Source organism: Coregonus clupeaformis, unplaced genomic scaffold (assembly GCF_020615455.1).
Source record: "Coregonus clupeaformis isolate EN_2021a unplaced genomic scaffold, ASM2061545v1 scaf1543, whole genome shotgun sequence".
NCBI classification, from domain to species: Eukaryota; Metazoa; Chordata; class Actinopteri; order Salmoniformes; family Salmonidae; genus Coregonus; species Coregonus clupeaformis.
Genome location: NW_025534997.1, coordinates 64,309 through 82,178, shown reverse-complemented (window position 1 = coordinate 82,178; position 17,870 = coordinate 64,309). Strand labels below are relative to the sequence as shown.

Genomic DNA, 17,870 nt, shown 5'->3' with positions numbered 1-17,870 from the left:
ACACACACACACACACTAATGAGGATGTTGCTGGGTTATGGGAGGCAGCTTCTGGACTAGTAGGTTAAATAGAGCCATTTTAAAGCCATGACGGTCACAGTGTGTGTGTGTGTGTGTGTGTGTGTGTGTGTGTGTGTGTGTGTGTGTGTGTGTGTGTGTGTGTGTGTGTGTGTGTGTGTGTGTGTGTGTGTGTGTGTGTGTGTGTGTGTGTGTGTGTGTGTGTGTGTGTGTGTGTGTGTGTGTGTGTGTGTGTGTGTGTGTGTGTGTGTGTGTGTGACAGACACCAACTGTGGACGCGTTGCTGGAGCAACTTCAAGATCTGATAGGAGCACCTTATCCCTACCTACATGTACACACAGTATCTACCTCTATTACCTCGTATCCCTGCACATTGACTCAGTACTGGTACACCGTGTAGATAGCCAAGTTACCGTTACTCATTGTGTATTTATTATTACGTGTTATTCCTTTCTATTCTCTACAGTGTTGGGAAGGGCCCGTAAGTAAGCGTTTTTGTAAGCGTTTCACTGTTAGTTTACGAAGCATGTGACAAATAAAATGTAATTTTACTTTAAATACCCCTTGTGTCTCGCATTCCACACTACCTGATTCATAGACTTACCCCTCTTGTGTACAGAAAGAAATCAATCAAATTGGACACTTAACTTAGGCTCCTAGTGCGCTTTTAGCCTTCGATTATAGCTTGCTTACAGCTAATTAATCATCTTTGGCTAATGGAATCAAAATGAGGTATTCATCATTATAAACATTGTTTCAATGCAGAGCTTGAATAGGAGAGTGGCTCTATGTGTGAACTATGTGTGTACACATAACATCACCGAAACGATTACCATAATTGGGCTTTTTCGTCTCACTATTATACTGTAGGACTGGTACCCTCAACTCTAAATCTACACTCTTAGAAATGTTTTTCCAAAAGGGTTCTTTGGCTGTCCCCATAGGAGAACCATTTTTTGTTCCAGGTAGAACCTTTTTGGTTCCAGGTAGAACTCTTTCGGGTTCCGTGTAGAACCCTCTGGGGAAAGGGTTTTACATTGAACCCAATAGGGTTCTACCTGGAACCAAAAGGGTTCTACCTGGAACCAAAAAGGGTTCTTCAAAGGGTTCTCCTATGGGGACAGCCAAATAACCCTTTTAGGTTCTAGATAGCACCTTTTTTTCTAAGAGTGTAACCAATGGCGGAGAGAGCACAAATTAGGCATGTGAAATCCTATCAACAGTATGTGTGTATGAGGTGGAAGGATCGCCTGTTACACATGACCAGACTTTATTATTATTATTTTATTTATTTCACCTTTATTTAACCAGGTAAGCCAGTTGAGAACAAGTTCTCATTTACAACTGCGACCTGGCCAAGATAAAGCAAAGCAGTGCGATAAAAGACAACAACACAGAGTTACATATGGGATAAACAAAACATAAAGTCAAAAATACAACAGAAAATGTATATACAGTGTGTGCAAATGTAGCAAGTTATGGAGGTAAGGCAATAAATAGGCCATAGTGCAAAATAATTACAATTATTGACCAGACTTGAAGCTTCATAATCGTCGGCTTCGTCGCCCAAAATGCTTCCATCCATCCACAGATGTTACTTGAGGTCAAATTGTGAGTTGAGCAGGCACTGGGAATTAGAAGGGGAATTCTCTGGGAAGGTTGGTCATTCTGAATAAAATCCCTCAGATGGTACAGATGTAGGATCTTAATTTGATCACTCTTTTGTTAATTATAATTTTCCTGTATGCAGGAAATGCAAAATTGTAGTGTTTTCAAGATTTAAAAAGACTTCTAAAGTTTGTAATTTCCACATTAAAATGTCAAGACTTGTATTTGCCCTAATGTAAAATCTATCAACCCCTACAAAAAATATCCATTAATTATAATCCACATAATAATTCACATTTCCTGTTGCTGCAGGATTATTTTCTGCGGTGCGAAACGCAGGTTAGCGTTTTTCATCATGAATCTTGCAGAATGGTCACTAGCTGGCACAGCTATAAAGTCATAAAACCTTAACCACACTGCTACCCCTAATGCCTAACCCTAACCTTAAATATGTCCTCCAGCTATGTTTGAACTTTTACTGTTGAAAAGCAATATCCCAAGTATAAATACAGTAAAGTACAGACAGTAAAGGGTAAAAACATTACTTCTGAGAAAAATAGTGTTTTTTAGGCCCCGTGTAGCTCAGTTGGTAGAGCATGGCGCTTGCAACGCTAGGGTTGTGGGTTCATTTCCCACGGGGGGCCAGTACACAACTTCAAGGAGTAGGGCATTTGAGGAGTTGGTCTGATGGGAATCTGTGATGTCATCAGCCTCCCCCCTTGCTTGAGGAACAATAGAGAACAAAAGAGGGAAGCCCCCCCACTTGTGCTATGTCATGACATACCTGGACCCCCTATTGAGATGTACCTTTTGTTAAGTAAATCAGGTGTTAAATGAGGTGAAAAGGAGACTGGAGTGCCACTTTAAATTAAGACCAAAAAGCTAACCGCTGGGCTGTCTAAAGGGAAATCGCTCAGTTCTGCCTCCAGGACAAGACTCATGACAATAAACTTCAACCTGCGTTAGAAACTGGTCTTTTTTTTATTAATTTTTATTTATTTATTTCACCTTTATTTAACCAGGTAAGCCAGTTGAGAACAAGTTCTCATTTACAACTGCGACCTGGCCAAGATAAAGCAAAGCAGTGCGATAAAAATAACAACGCAGAGTTACATATGGGGTAAAACTGATGCTTAAATTTAGTGAGGGAGATAAGAGTCTCCAGCTTCAGAGATTTTTGCAATTCGTTCCAGTCATTGGCAGCAGAGAACTGGAAGGAATGGCGGCCAAAGGAGGTGTTGGCTTTGGGGATGACCAGTGAGATATACCTGCTGGAGCGCATACTACAGGTGGATGTTGCTATGGTGACCAATGAGCTAAGATAAGGCGGGGATTTGCCTAGCAGTGATTTATAGATGGCCTGGAGCCAGTGGGTTTGGCGACGAATATGTAGTGAGGACCAGCCAACAAGAGCGTACAGGTCACAGTGGTGGGTAGTATATGGGGCTTTGTTGACAAAACGGATGGCACTGTGATAGACTACATCCAATTTGCTGAGTAGAGTGTTGGAGGCTATTTTGTAAATGAGTCTGGAAGGAGAGTTTACAGTCTAACTAGACACCTAGGTATTTGTAGTTGTCCACATACTCTAGGTCAGACCCGTCGAGAGTAGTGATTCTAGTCGGGTGGGTGGGTGCCAGCAGCGTTCGATTGAAGAGCATGCATTTAGTTTTACTAGTGTTTAAGAGCAGTTGGAGGCTACTGAAGGAGTGTTGTATGGCATTGAAGCTCGTTTGGAGGTTTGTTAACACAGTGTCCAATGAAGGGCCAGATGTATACAAAATGGTGTCGTCTGCGTAGAGGTGGATCTGAGAGTCACCAGCAGCAAGAGCGACATCATTGATATACACGGAGAAAAGAGTCGGCCCAAGAATTGAACCCTGTGGCACCCCCATAGAGACTGCCATAGGTCCAGGCAACAGGCCCTCCGATTTGACACATTGAACTCTATCTGAGAAGTAGTTGGTGAACCAGGCGAGGCAGTCATTTGAGAAACCAAGGCTATTTAGTCTGCCAATAAGAATGCGGTGGTTGACAGAGTCGAAAGCCTTGGCCAGGTCGATGAAGACGGCTGCACAGTACTGTCTATTATTGATCACGGTTATAATATCGTTTAGGACCTTGAGCGTGGCTGAGGTGCACCCATGGCCAGCTCGGAAACCGGATTGCATAGCGGAATAGGTACGGTGGGATTCGAAATGGTCGGTGATCTGTTTGTTAACTTGGCTTTCAAAAACTTTCGAAAGGCAGGGCAGGCTGGATATAGGTCTGTAACAGTTTGGATCTAGAGTGTCACCCCCTTTGAAGAGGGGGATGACCGCGGCAGCTTTCCAATCTCTGGGGATCTCAGACGTTACGAAAGAGAGGTTGAACAGGCTAGTAATAGGGGTTGCGACAATTTCGGCGGCTAGTTTTAGAAAGAAAGGGTCCAGATTGTCTAGCCCAGATGATTTGTAGGGGTCCAGATTTTGCAGCTCTTTCAGAACATCAGCTGTCTGAATTTGTGTGAAGGAGATGCGAGGGGGGGCATGGGCAAGTTGCAGCGGAGGGTGCAGTGCTGGTAGCCGGGGTAGTGGTAGCCAGGTGGAAAGCATGGCCAGCTGTAGCAAAATGCTTGTTGAAATTCTCGATTATTGTAGATTTATCGGTGGTGATAGTGTTTCCTAGCCTCAGTGCAGTGGGCAGCTGGGAGGAAGTGCTCTTATTCTCCATGGACTTTACAGTGTCCCAAAACTTTTTGGAATTGCTACAGGATGCAAATTTCTGTTTGAAAAAGTTAGCCTTCCTAACTGCTTATGTAAAAGGAGATGAAGATCCTATATCTGTAAGTATAGCTCCAAAGCATTGAGAGACAGCCTTTCAATAAGCATTTGATTTACTCATAAAACAGAGTAATCCTTCATGAAAAAAGGACTTTCAGACAGATAGGCCAAGATGAGTTTGGAAATATTAGTGATCCTACTGTAGCCTACAATGCTCTCCTGATAAACCATAGCACTAAAATGCAAATATCATTCATGTGTTGTCTGCTAGCAAACAAATAGCATCTGTCTGTATCAAGCCTGAGCCGGTCCCGCAAATCTAGCCTTTGACGCAGGGACTGAGGGTTGCTAAGGAACGTGAATTCACACTTAACCCCTGTTTCCTTCAACCAACAGCTGCGGCTCTCCTTTCGCTAGTTGTCGCTAATGCATTCAGTTCAATCTGGCCTGACACACACACATACTGTACACACACACACTGTCCAATCTGCTGCGACCATGTGCGCCCCCATTCAATGAATGCTTTCCCTTTGCCCCTACGCTTAGACAAAGGACATGATACTTGATTATGGGGCCTGAGTGAGCAAGTCCTCATTTTGGGGGAGAAACTATAAAGCACATGATTGTATAGGCTAAACACTGTGTATCTATTGATAAAGTAGTGTTTTCCTCCCAATTGGCACCCAATTACCTTTTTAGCGCACTCATTATGACCATGCCCTATAGGGCTCTGGTTAAAAGTAGTGCACTATGTAGGCAATAGGGTACCATTTGGGACGTAGCCTAGCTGTTGTGTAGAATGCTGTATACAGGCCTTATCAGTGATTCTCAGACCCTCAGTTGCTGTTGCAGCCTTTGTTGTGGTTAGCAATGGTAAAAAGTAGAAGAGCTGGATTATTGTGATTTATACAATTAGGTGAGGACAACCAAGAGGCCCTGATTTGAGTATAGAATAGAACCAAAACACAGTTAGCTAATTGAAAGGACAAAACAGGCTAATGTCCCATTCACTGACATGATATGCACTGAATGTACAAAACATTAGGAACACCTGCTCTTTCCATGACATAGACTGCACAGGTGAATCCTGGTGAAAGCTATGATATCTTATTGATGTCACTTGTTATATCCACTTCAGTCAGTGTAGATGAAGGGAAGGAGACAGGTTAAAGAAGGATTTTTAAGCCTTAAGACAATTGAGACATGGACAGTGTATGTGTGCCATTCAGAGGGTGAATGGGCAAGACAAAAGATGTAAGTGCCTTTGAGCGGGGTATGGTAGTAGGTGCCAGGCACACAGGTTTGTGTCAAGAACTGCAACCCTGCTGGGTTTTTCATGCTCAACAGTTTCCCGTATGTATCATTGGGCGGCAGGTAGCTTAGTGGGTAAGAGCGTTGTGCCAGTAACCGAAAGGTCGCTTGTTCTAATCCCCGAGCCGACTAGGTGAAAAATCTGTCAATGTGCCCTTGAGCAAGGCACTTAACCCTAATTGCTCCTGTAAGTCGCTCTGGATAAGAGCGTCTGCTAAATGACAAAAAATGTATCAGGTAGCTTAGTGGTTAAGAGCGTTGTGCCAGTAACTGAAAGGTCACTGGTTCTAATCCCTGAGCTGACTAGGTGAAAATCTGTCGATGTGCCCTTGAGCAAGGCATTTAACCCTAATTGCTCTGGATAAGAGCGTCTGCTAAATGACTAAAATGTAAATGTATCAAGAATGATCCAGCCAACTTGACACAACTGTGGGAAGCATTGGAGTCAACATGGGCCAGCATCCCTGTGGAACACTTTTGACACCTTATAGAGTCCATGCCCCAGAGAATTGAGGCTGTTCTGAGGGCGATAGGGCTCCTGAGTGGCGCAGCTTTCTAAGGCACTGCATCTCAGTGCTTGAGGTGATACTACAGATCCCCTGGTTTGATTCCAGGCTGTATCACAACTGGCCGTGATTGCGAGATCGATAGGGCAGCGCACAATTGGCCCAGTGTAGGTCGTCATTGTAAAAAATAATTTGTTCTTAACTGACTTGCCTAGTTAAATAAAGGTAAAATAAAAAATATGGAGGTGTTCCTAATGTTTTGTACACTCAGTGTAGGCCTCACATTATAGCCAGAACAGTTGAAGCAGCCATGAAATTGAAATGAGATGTGTGTCTTTGCGAGCATGGCTGGCTGCTGTAGTGTAGTAGGTGTCTGGGGACAGAGTTTTAGAACCACCACCTGCTCCCTGAGTCATTGGTAAACACATTCATTCACTCTGCATCTTATTAATTATCAGTAGCCAGGACCCAGGCACACACTTGTATTGAAGCTTTCCTATGCAGATGATCCTTGTGAGGCACTAATGCACTAAATTCTCTATCTAGATTTAATTCCTAATAGTCATGATAATACTGAAGCTTTCCATTGCAGATCCTACTGATGTGTTATAACAGATGTAGTTGTACTAGATATAAGTGAAATCCTATGGTTTGTTCCTGATGCACTAGATTCTCTATCTACATTATATTTCTAGATAGTAATCAACTCATGTAGTTTGTACGTCCCTGAGTTCGTTTATATGAGTCATATAATATATTGTACTATACTGGAACTTTCCTAGTATTGCAGTTCCTAATGATGCACTAGAATATCTATTTAGATTCCATTACTAGATTAAATAATGTAGTTTGTACTTTCCTGTACTTGTTTATATGAGTCATATGATGAACTGTATGCATTTTCCAAGACAATATGAGGTTATTGGACACCCCTTCCTCATATCAATAAATAATATTCAATTAAACTCCAAGTCCATTTACACGTGGTTTATACTATAAACATGGATAATATAATAGTATTGTATTATATTCTACACTGTACAGGTAATGAAGCTTAATCCTGACTGACAATGCCACATAGAGGTCACTGACTCAGCCTTGGCATCAATACTCACAGAAGGATAATAATATTGGGTCAGAGATGGTGCACATCAACCACTAACTTCATTTGCCAGTCCTAAGTGCATAAGGTACGGCATGGACATTTGGTTTTCGCTGGAGGACCAACATGATTACTGAGCAACTGCTGTTTATGTGAATCAAACAAGTCAGATTGTAGTAAGAGGTGAAGTAGTTATCTGATAGGAAGAGGCCTAGGAACCATAGAAGGTCCCCATAGGCACAGATCTAGGATCAGCTTTAGCCTCCCTAAATCATAACCTCAACCATAAACGTGGGGAAACAAAACATTGAGCTTAGATCAGCATCATGGGGCAATTTCCACGTTCTAATATGTGACAATCATCCACTTCAGCTAAACCCGAGCAAGAACTAGACTCATTCTAATGAGAGTATCTATATTCAATTCAATTCAAAAAGCTGTTATTTTCTGTGAGGGAAAACAGGCAAATATCCCATTTACATGACATGATATAGGCCTCACATTATAGCCAGAACAGTTGAAGGAGCCATGAAATTGAAATGAGATGTTTGTCTTTGCGAGCATGGCTGGCTGCTATAGTGTAGTAGGTGTCTGGGGACAGATTTTTAGAATGGCCACCTGCTCCCTGAGTCATTGGTAAACACATTCATTCACTCTGCATCTTATTAATTATCAGTAGCCAGGACCCAGGCACACACTCTTATTGAAGCTTTCCTATGCAGATGATCCTTGTGAGGCACTAATGCACTAAATTCTCTATCTAGATTTAATTATAGATATTTCCTGGTAGGGAACTTCATGTGTGGTGATAAATGGTACTTACAAGACGCATAACAACATAGAACACAAAAACATATAAAGGATTAGAAGCATTCTACTATTATTCTAATGTCACCCCTCTGTCTATCCAGCAGACTCTCTGGGCGGTCCGTTCCCCTCCACCACCCACCGATGCCACCACAAGCCCAAGCGCTGCCTGCCCATCCAGCAGTGTGGTGTTGGGGGCGGGGGCCAGAGGAGAGGCCTGGCCATCAGTCCCCTGCTCTTCCACCCTAACACCAAGGGCTCCCAGATCGCCATGGACCTGGCCCAGAGGACCGTCAAGAGGCAGGCCAGCTTCTGTAACGCTATCACCTTCAGCAACAGACCTATAGAGCTGTATGAGCAGGTCCGAATCAAGGTATGTAGAGAGGGAGATGGATACAACACCACACCCAAGGAGGTTTATTTACAGTATGCAAAGTGTCAACATACCATGATAGTATTCTGACAATGGTAGATTCATTTTATTTGATTAATTATACCTTTATTTTAACATGGAGTCACCATTGAGACCAATGTCTCTTTTACAAGGCAGCCCTGCATATACACAATTTACAAAATAAAGTCAAATACAATGTCAAATAAAATATAATACACATTTTCAAGAAAAACAATTCCATTCCTCAGCAAGGTCCCCAATCAACATGTTGAACTGCCAGAGAGGCACCAGAACATCCATTTGTAGAGAGCTCTGTAGGTTGTTCTATACACGGTGGGATGCTAACACAAAAGGCTCAAAAGATGATGACACAAGATATGGAGAGCGATACTAACACGGATCTGTACAATAGGTGAGACTAGCTTTGATGTGTACAGTATCTGATGTATACACAGGATATATAATATAAACACACCAAGTCAGGATAGTAATGCGAACACACACACACACTTCTAGCTTATGAGCTTGTCCAGGTAAATCCTTCTTTCAGTCTAATGCTGCTTCCCCCTCCTGTTCCTGTGTCTGCCCAAATAGGCTTAGCAGGTTTCCACCTAGCAAGCCAGCATGTCAACACAGTCAATGCACTTGGTAAACACTGCTTATGGCGCCAGGGCAAGTGGATGTGGCTTTACTGGTTGTTGGTAAAACAGTGATGATTGAATAGCAGCAAGCACAACATTTAATTCAGCCGAGTGCTCTAAAGCTGTGGTTCCTAAACTTTGGGGCGCCCCCCCACCCAAGGTGGTCGGCAGGGTCCACCCCCCCCCGGAAAAAAAAACTCTCTCCGACTTTCAACTTACTCTTAAAAGTTTTAGTAGTAGAATGCACAAGGTGCAATTTCCAAATTGGGTAGTGCGTCATTAGTTTTCCTCTTGTCATGTCAGTCATTGCATACCTTAGAGAGCTATTTATAACTTGTCAGAAATGTCAAGATCAACTAGCCCATGTCAACTAACGAGTCACTCAAATATCACATGAATACACATTAGACATGGGAAAATGTATAGAATTGCAAGAAAATGAGCTTTAAAACTGCTAAATTCTCTCCTCACCCCATGACAAAATGTGTAGAACTGCAGGAAATAAGCTTTAAACCTGCAATATTGTCTCTCCGCCGACAAGAGGGGTGTCAATAGTTTGTGTCATGAACAGTGCTTGTGCCCATAGAAATAGACGTGGCGCGGGATGTTCCCCAATGCTGGAAGGGGGGCCTGAGTGAAAAACCTCAAGACAACTTTTGTCTTACATAAGTAATATTTAGGTACATTTCAGGGTTTCCGTTAACTGATATATATAGATTTTTAAAAAGCTGATAAATTGGCTCCGGCCAATTCACCGGGAGAAGAAAAAAAATCCCATTGCGAAAATGCATTTTAGCATATTCATTGATTGAAATACCAGTCGATGTAGTGTGAGATCTGCTGCTACAGCTCATCAAACAGCTGTGTTAAAAACCGTTCGATGGCCATGATTAAAAAGAGCCACTATTTTTATTTCTCAACTGGTAATTGATTTGCGCTTCCCATTCGCCATTCAAGTACATAGGCAACTAAGGTTTAGTGTGTCACACACCACTTTGCAATGAGCTGGAGGCAGTATGCATTTTGAAAACATATACTTAACTGTTTGAAACCTGAACGTTTTGCTACATATTATGAGGCATGTCTTACCTGGCTTCAAAGTAGCCTAGCCAAAATCTAACCAAACGTGCAGGCAATTATTTTATAAAGACTTCCATATGCCATTGAAACCAGTAGGCTATTTCTCTCATGTTGTATTGGTTTTCAAATCAACTTTCTTTCATTGTCCAGTAGCCAAATGCACAATCCTAGTCATATTAGCAACCCATGCTAGTTGTTGCATCTTCATCTCCCTTCTTTCAACATTTCGAACTGATATTTTTTCTCTGTCTCATGAAACCGCTCACATGTGCGGTGCGCTTTTGACAACTGTGTTTTCCTGCTAATTGCATTATGGAACCAACATTTGCACGTAGTCTACAGCCTTGTGCACATTGCTGTGCTTATAATGTGAAAAAATTATAATGTATCAATATTTTAAGCTAAATGTTCTGATGAATTTGGGATTTATCGTCCCACAACTGTCCCAGATTCTGTTTGGAATACGCTATTTCTTTCACACAGAACGACAAGCTGTCCAATAGAATAGGTACAGCTTTCTACTATGGGGGATAGCAGAATGACATAGGTTAGTGATTTTACTCTTGTTGTTGGCTGAGGAAAAGTAAATGTGGCAGTTATCTTCAAATTGCGCATCGGAATTCTGTAAGAAGGACGCATGCCATTGCATCCTAGAGTTGCATGTTCTGTTGAGATGAATTACCATAATCTAAATGTGATTTCTGTCACTGTGGGTGGACGCCCTAATCAGGTTACGCACCCAATGCATATTGGTCTGGTAAATGTCTTAAATGTCCGGTAAATTAAAATGCTGTTGGTCAAATATCTGCCGCCTTATTTTACTAACAGAAACCCTGGTACAGTTATACAACCAAGACAAACTAAGCAAACCAGTCACTCAACAAACCAAACAGGCCCATTACTTGCTTTCTTTTCAACCTGTCAGCGTTGTATAGGCCTAGGTCACAAAATGGAATCTCATTGACAAACAATACACAAAGGGAACACTTTATTTCAAGGCAACATTTAGACTTCCTTGTAAAGTACAATCCTATACCATACACTCTTATACTACTACAAACTGTTATAAGACCATCAACCTATCATAGTCTGTCCTCCTTCCACAGATCACTAAGAAGCAGTGTTGCTGGAGCGGAGCTCTCCGTCTGGGCTTCACGGCTAAAGACCCATCCCGTATCAACCCAGACAGCCTGCCCAAGTATGCCTGTCCTGACCTGGTCTCCCAGAGTGGCTTCTGGGCGAAGGCTTTACCTGAGGAGTTCGCCAATGAAGGGAACGTCATCGCCTTCTGGGTGGACAAGAAGGGCCGGGTCTTCTATAGAATCAATGAGTCCAACCCGATGTTATTCTTCAGTGGGGTGAGAACAGGAGAACCGCTGTGGGCACTGATAGATGTCTATGGGTTGACCCGTGGAGTGCAACTGCTAGGTATGTTAAGAAAGCATGCATGCACACCTACACACACATCTCCATAGCATTCCTCACTTCTAGCTTCTTGGTAAGGTGATGGACAATGAGAGAATTAGTTGGTACAGTTATGGGATGTGGTGACCACACATGCCTTTCGATGATGGCTTTACAGTGTGCACCATGGTCATCCAGAATATACATATTTTTGTAGTATTGCATTTTGTCCACTCAAAAGTCATATTAGGTATTGTAACATGTTTACCGACTGTAAACATACAGTGTCTGCTGACTGGGAATGAAATGTATTTTCTTATGTTGGATGAGGTTAGTGATAGTTATTCTAACCTAATGTAAACCACTCTAAGATCTGATAACAAGCTCTGTACAAATTTACATTTACCTATATATGACCAACATTTGGCCCTAGTATGTTTGCACCACTATAGCACATGGGCTGCAAAATAACTGCCCTGCTGTGGATTATTGAGGCATGCTGTGCAGCTTAGCATACATACCATAGAGATAGAAATAGCATATGATAGCCTAGCATTAGCCAAGGCTTAGCATACATACCATACAGATAGACATAGCATATGATAGCCTAGCGTTAGCCAAGGCTTTGCATACATACCTTAGAGATAGACATATCATACGATAACCTAGCGTTAACCAAGGCTTTGATGTACCCAGGGCCTATGGCATACTGTGCATGTTTCTGTTCTCTAGGGATTCAATGTGTCAATGTTGTCATCCCCCCTTATGTTAAAAATAGACAAGGGGGTTGGTCACATGTTCCATAGATAACCCATTTGATCCTAATTGCGAGCCGTGGCAATTGACAGGAGGACATCGGTATCTCCTGTCTCGGGTAGCAGAGGGGTGGGATGTTTTGTGTTCACAGTGTGATGCGGGAGTCGTTTTATCTGAAGCACCCTCCCCAGTCCCCCAGCACTCATAGTCTTGACGGGAGGCAGCGATGACAAGTAGCGATAGAAACCTAGCTGTATTCCTCGACAGACTAGCATGGACTCCTGAGAGTAGCAACGTCAGACAACAGGGCCACAATTCTTTGGCCCAAAGTTCACATTGTCGTCTCGCATTACCGTGACGCCGGGAAGCAAGAATAGCATCGGGGGAGGATAAAAAAAGTTAAGAAAACAAACGAAAAAAGATTAAAATGTCAAAAAACATGTGTGTTCCTTTAGCTAAAAGTATATTTTCCTACAATGCTTGGACAGTTTGAACTCTCTTTTATAAGTCACTTGGGGAGATCCCTGGCGTCTTGGTAAACCGTATGCTGCTCGGAGCACTGTTACAATCGCTCTCTTCAGCCTTAGTTAAATCAACACACAGCCTTTTACAGTCAGGCTATAGCCAGGGCAGCCTAGAGTGCAGGGCTCCTATAGGTCCTCATGGAGCCTTCTGACTAACATCTGCTCTCAACATACTGGTCGCTTACTGTAATAGGCCTACATTTTTCCTACCTAGATGTTTTTATTTTTTTACTTTGGGAAAGCTTTTCTTTTCCTGCTTTACCTTTCCACCTACATCCACAGCTTTAGAAGAAACATATACATCATGCTTACAATAAAACCAGCATCCTCTTATCTCTCTGTATACATAGACATGTAGCAGTCCAGTTATTGTGTTTCTCTTCAGTACTGTAGGCCTATACATTCTTATTTAGGTACAGTAATCTCTTATAAGGATGGACATGGAACATTCTATGGTCGCCTTATTATGGCTTTGTGAAATTTCACGTAACAGGAATTAACATGGGGCTTATGTTTGTTTCCACCTACCACACACAAACCTTCACTTCATATTCCATATCAGAGGTGGTATCTGTCAGACCAAATCACTATTTTTCCAAGCCTGCCAACACGCATTATCTTACATATTCTATTCATTTAACTTAATGGCTCCACTGCACTGTACATGCGTCAGGACACGTCTGTTTTGCTGCTACTGTAAAGTTTAACTTGCCCCCTAGGTAATCATCTAAGGTCAGATTTAGCTTTAGCTTTAGCTGATAGTGGTTACGGTTCAGTTAAGGAAATGTTTAACTGATCGCAGGTTTCTGCTTATTGGGAATGGCACAGATAGGGAAGTACCTGAGGCATCTGTTAGTCATCCTGGTGTTCTCACAGACTACTGTTACAAATCATACCTAGAATACCTTTTAAACTGTCTCAGTTCTGTTTAATCAAATGTCAACTCCGAAAGATTTATTAAATAAACATAAAAGATCCTTAATCACTGAAAAACAACTCTGTTGCAAGACATGAGCCATTTCAAAACCCATAATTACACACTGTCACACACACACAGAAACCTTTATTTACTATCTTAGCCCCAAAGTGAACACACGTGCCGACTTCTAAAAACAAAGTGTATTTTGTATTTCGATAACATCGGTTAAAGTGCCAAGGGTTGTATTGAGGTCAGCACAGAAGGTTAGGAAGATAGGATGACCCAGGTTGCACCCGGCAACAGCTTCGAGGCCTCCGATTGGGTGACGCATGAAAGGTCCCTCGGTAGGTATTGTGTGATAGGCCCCACGCAGGAGATGCCTTCCAGACACCTTTTAGGGGTTATTACACATGGCTAAGTGTAATTTAGTGTTTTCCACACCTCCGGTTGGGTGATGAGCATAGTTTAAGATCCAAGCTCTAGCTAATGAAACCCAGACAGAATTATGGGCTGGATAAATCTAGCTACACTGGTGTTGGCAGAGATATTCTCTGTCTATCTCTTCTTAACTACCTTCTCTGTCTCTCTTCTTAACTATCTTCTCTGTCTATCTCTTCTTAACTATCTTCTCTGTCTCTCTTCTTAACTATCTTCTCTGTCTATCTCTTCTTAACTATTTTCTCTGTCTATCTCTTCTTAACCATCTCTCTGTCGATCTCTTCTTAACCATCTTCTCTGTCTATCTCTTCTTAACTATCTACTTTGTCTATCTCTTCTTAACTGTCTTCTCTGTCTATCTCTTCTTAACTACCTTAAATGCATAACAAAAGCACTAACATTTAAATGACTACAAACATGATACGTTATCAGTCATGTAGTGACTCCATGTCTTTCATGTGCATATGACAAATAAACAAGCAAAGTTGACGAGAGCATTGCAACCAACGTCCAATGGGCAGAACTTAACGTGTACTGGGTCGTTCCACGAAATGAGTGCCTTTTGCGTCCCTTTGACGTGTTAAGTAGAAATTATGCACCAATATTGAATTTTACTCACCATCACAATTTAAATTATATCACTAAGGGAGTACCCAAAGGCTTGATCCTAGGCCCCACGCTCTTCTCAATTTACATCAACAATATAGCTCAGGCAGTAGGAAGCTCTCTCGTCCATTTATATATATACACAGCTGGCCCCTCTCCGGATTTTGTGTTAAAGTTTTCTTAGTGTCCAACAAGCTTTCTCTGCCCTTAACCTTGTTCTGAACACCTCCAAAACAAAGGACATGTGGTTTGGTAAGAAGAATGCTCCTCTCCCCACTGGTGTGATTACTACCTCTGAGGGTTTAGAGCTTGAGGTAGTCACCTCATACAAGTACTTGGGAGTATGGCTAGACAGTACACTGTCCTTCTCTCAGCACATATCAAAGCTGCAGGCTAAGGTTAAATCTAGACTTGGTTTCCTATATCGTAATCACCCCTCTTTCACCCCAGCTGCCAAACTAACTCTGATTCAGATGACCATCCTACCCATGCTAGATTACGGAGACGTAATTTATAGATTGGCAGATAAGGGTGCTCTCGAGCGGCTAGATGTTCTTTACCATTCGGCCATCAGATTTGCCACCAATGCTCCTTATAGGACACATCACTGCGCTCTATATTCCTCTGTAAACTGGTCATCTCTGTATACCTGTCGCAAGACCCACTGGTTGATGCTTATTTACAAAACCCTCTTAGGCCTCACTCCCCCCTATCTGAGATACCTACTGCAGCCCTCATCCTCCACATACAATTCCAGTTCTGCCAGTCACATTCTGTTAAAGGCCCCCAAGCACACACATCCCTGGGTCGCTCCTCTTTCCAGTTCGCTGCAGCTAGCGACTGGAACGAGCTGCAAAAAACACTCAAACTAGACAGTTTTATCTCCATCTCTTCATTCAAAGACTCAATCATGGACACTCTTGCTGACAGTTGTGGCTGCTTCGCGTGATGTATTGTTGTCTCTACCTTCTTGCCCTTTGTGCTGTTGTCTGTGCCCAATAATGTTTGTACCATGTCTTGTGCTGCTACCATGTTGTGCTGCTGCCATGTTGTGTTGCTACCATGTTGTTTTCATGTTGGGTTGCTACCTTGCTGTGTTGTCGTGTGTTGCTGCCATGCTATGTTGTTGTCTTAGGTCTCTCTTTATATAGTGTTGTGTTGTCTCTCTTGTTGTGATGTGTGTTTGGTCCTATATTTATATATATATATATTTTTAATCCCAGCCCCCGTCCCCGCAGGAGGCCTTTTGCCTTTTGGTAGGCCATCATTGTAAATAAGAATTTGTTCTTAACTGACTTACCTAGTTAAATAAAGGTTAAATACAAAAATAAAAATAACCACGTTTCCGTTCAACCATTTCATGCGGATGAATTACCTGACGCATGAAAAAAGTCATGACCGGGCTGATGGAAACAGGAAATGCCGGCACAATTTTATAAATGCCTTTAAGACAATTTGTTCGTTCGACATGATGGGATCTTTTTGTGTCTGTAAAATGGATAATGCGATATAATAACCATCATATCGAAGTAAACTTGGAGTCACGCGATGATATGTTGTGTGGTCCTCCCACTATGATTCAGGAAAGCATGCAGTTTATTAGGCTACAGATGATAAATTATGATAAACTTCAGAGGGTGGTGAATGTGCAAGTTGATGAGCTTGATGCTCCTTTCCAATAAATATCGAGGGCCTTATTCTAGTGACATGATGGCTGCCGTTTGACAAATACAAATAATATCGCTCTTATCTATAATAATCTCATAATGTAGCCTACCTGCACTGTATCTGTGAGCTGTTGCCCAGAGCGCATGTGCCAAGACCAGAGTGGGCACATTTGCTTTATAACGCAACAGTTTTCGTGACAAAACCATCAGTCGAGTTGAAAATATGATGGAAACCCATTTAACTTGTATTTTTCATTTGGTACATTGGAATTTAATGGCAAAAGTAATTTTTATGTGCACTACGTCATCACGCACAGCCTTTTATCCGTAAGTCAGTTTGATGGAAACACATCTCTGGTGGGAAAATGCGCAGATTTTAGAATATTCACATGAAAATCTGTCGCAAATTGGATGGAAACCTAGCTACTGCCAAAGTTTTGGCTTGGTGGCCAAAGAAATGATCTCCATTGATCAATATGTAAATAGTAATCTACAGAGCCTAATTATTAAACACTTTAGCCACCCTGTAGACTAGATGTCATAGCCATGCATTTCTGGAATATTTTCAGTCATTACATGCATTTGAGCAAGCCCTTGACTTTTTCCACATTTTGTGGAAAAAGTTAAGCACAGGCAATATCCTAGAGGAAAACCTGGTTCAGTCTGCTTTCCAACAGACACTGGGAGACGAATTCACCATTCAGCAGGACAATAACCTAAAACACAAGGCCAAATATACACTGGAGTTGCTTACCAAGACAACATTGAATGTTCCTGAGTGGACTAGTTACAGTTTTGACGTAAATCAGCTTGAAAATCTATGGCAAGACTTGAAAATGGCTGTTTAGCAATGATAAATAAATATCAATACAGCAATGAAAACCACAAAGGCCACTGGTAGAGTAATAGATAGCAGAGGTCCATATATGTGTTGACCGTTCTTGAATACTTTTTAAAATAATAATGTGCAGATATTGTACAATCCAGGTGTGCAAAGCTCTTAGAGACGTACCCAGAAAGACTCACAGCTGTAATTGCTGCCAAAGGTGATTCTAACATGTATTCAGTCAGGGGGTTGAATACTTTCTTAAATTTTAGTTTTTTTGTTTTACATTACAGAGTATTCTGTGTAGATAGTTAACAAAAAATGACAATTAAATCCAGTTTAATCCCACTTTGTAACACAACAAAATTATTTAAAAAATCAAGGGGTGTGAATACTTTCTGAAGGCATTGTATATGCAATTTCAGTCATTAAATGCATTTGAGCAAATATACAAATGTACAGTGCCTTGCAAAAGTATTCATCCTCCTTGGTGTTTTTCCT

At 41.8% G+C, this 17,870-nt stretch overlaps 1 protein-coding gene across 2 annotated transcripts in view; it reads left to right on the top strand.

Annotated features, from left to right (window-relative positions):
* LOC121533085 (E3 ubiquitin-protein ligase NEURL1) overlaps positions 1-17,870 on the top strand; it is a 64,332-nt gene that overhangs the window by 10,214 nt on the left and 36,248 nt on the right. Inside the window, exons 2-3 of one of the 2 annotated variants that reach the window (XM_041838850.2) lie at positions 8,222-8,487; positions 11,336-11,657. In XM_041838850.2, the coding sequence (XP_041694784.1) occupies positions 8,222-8,487; positions 11,336-11,657 (588 nt within the window). Of the gene's footprint in view, positions 1-8,218; positions 8,488-11,335; positions 11,658-17,870 lie in introns of both variants that reach the window. The other variant, XM_041838848.2, reaches the window with a different exon arrangement.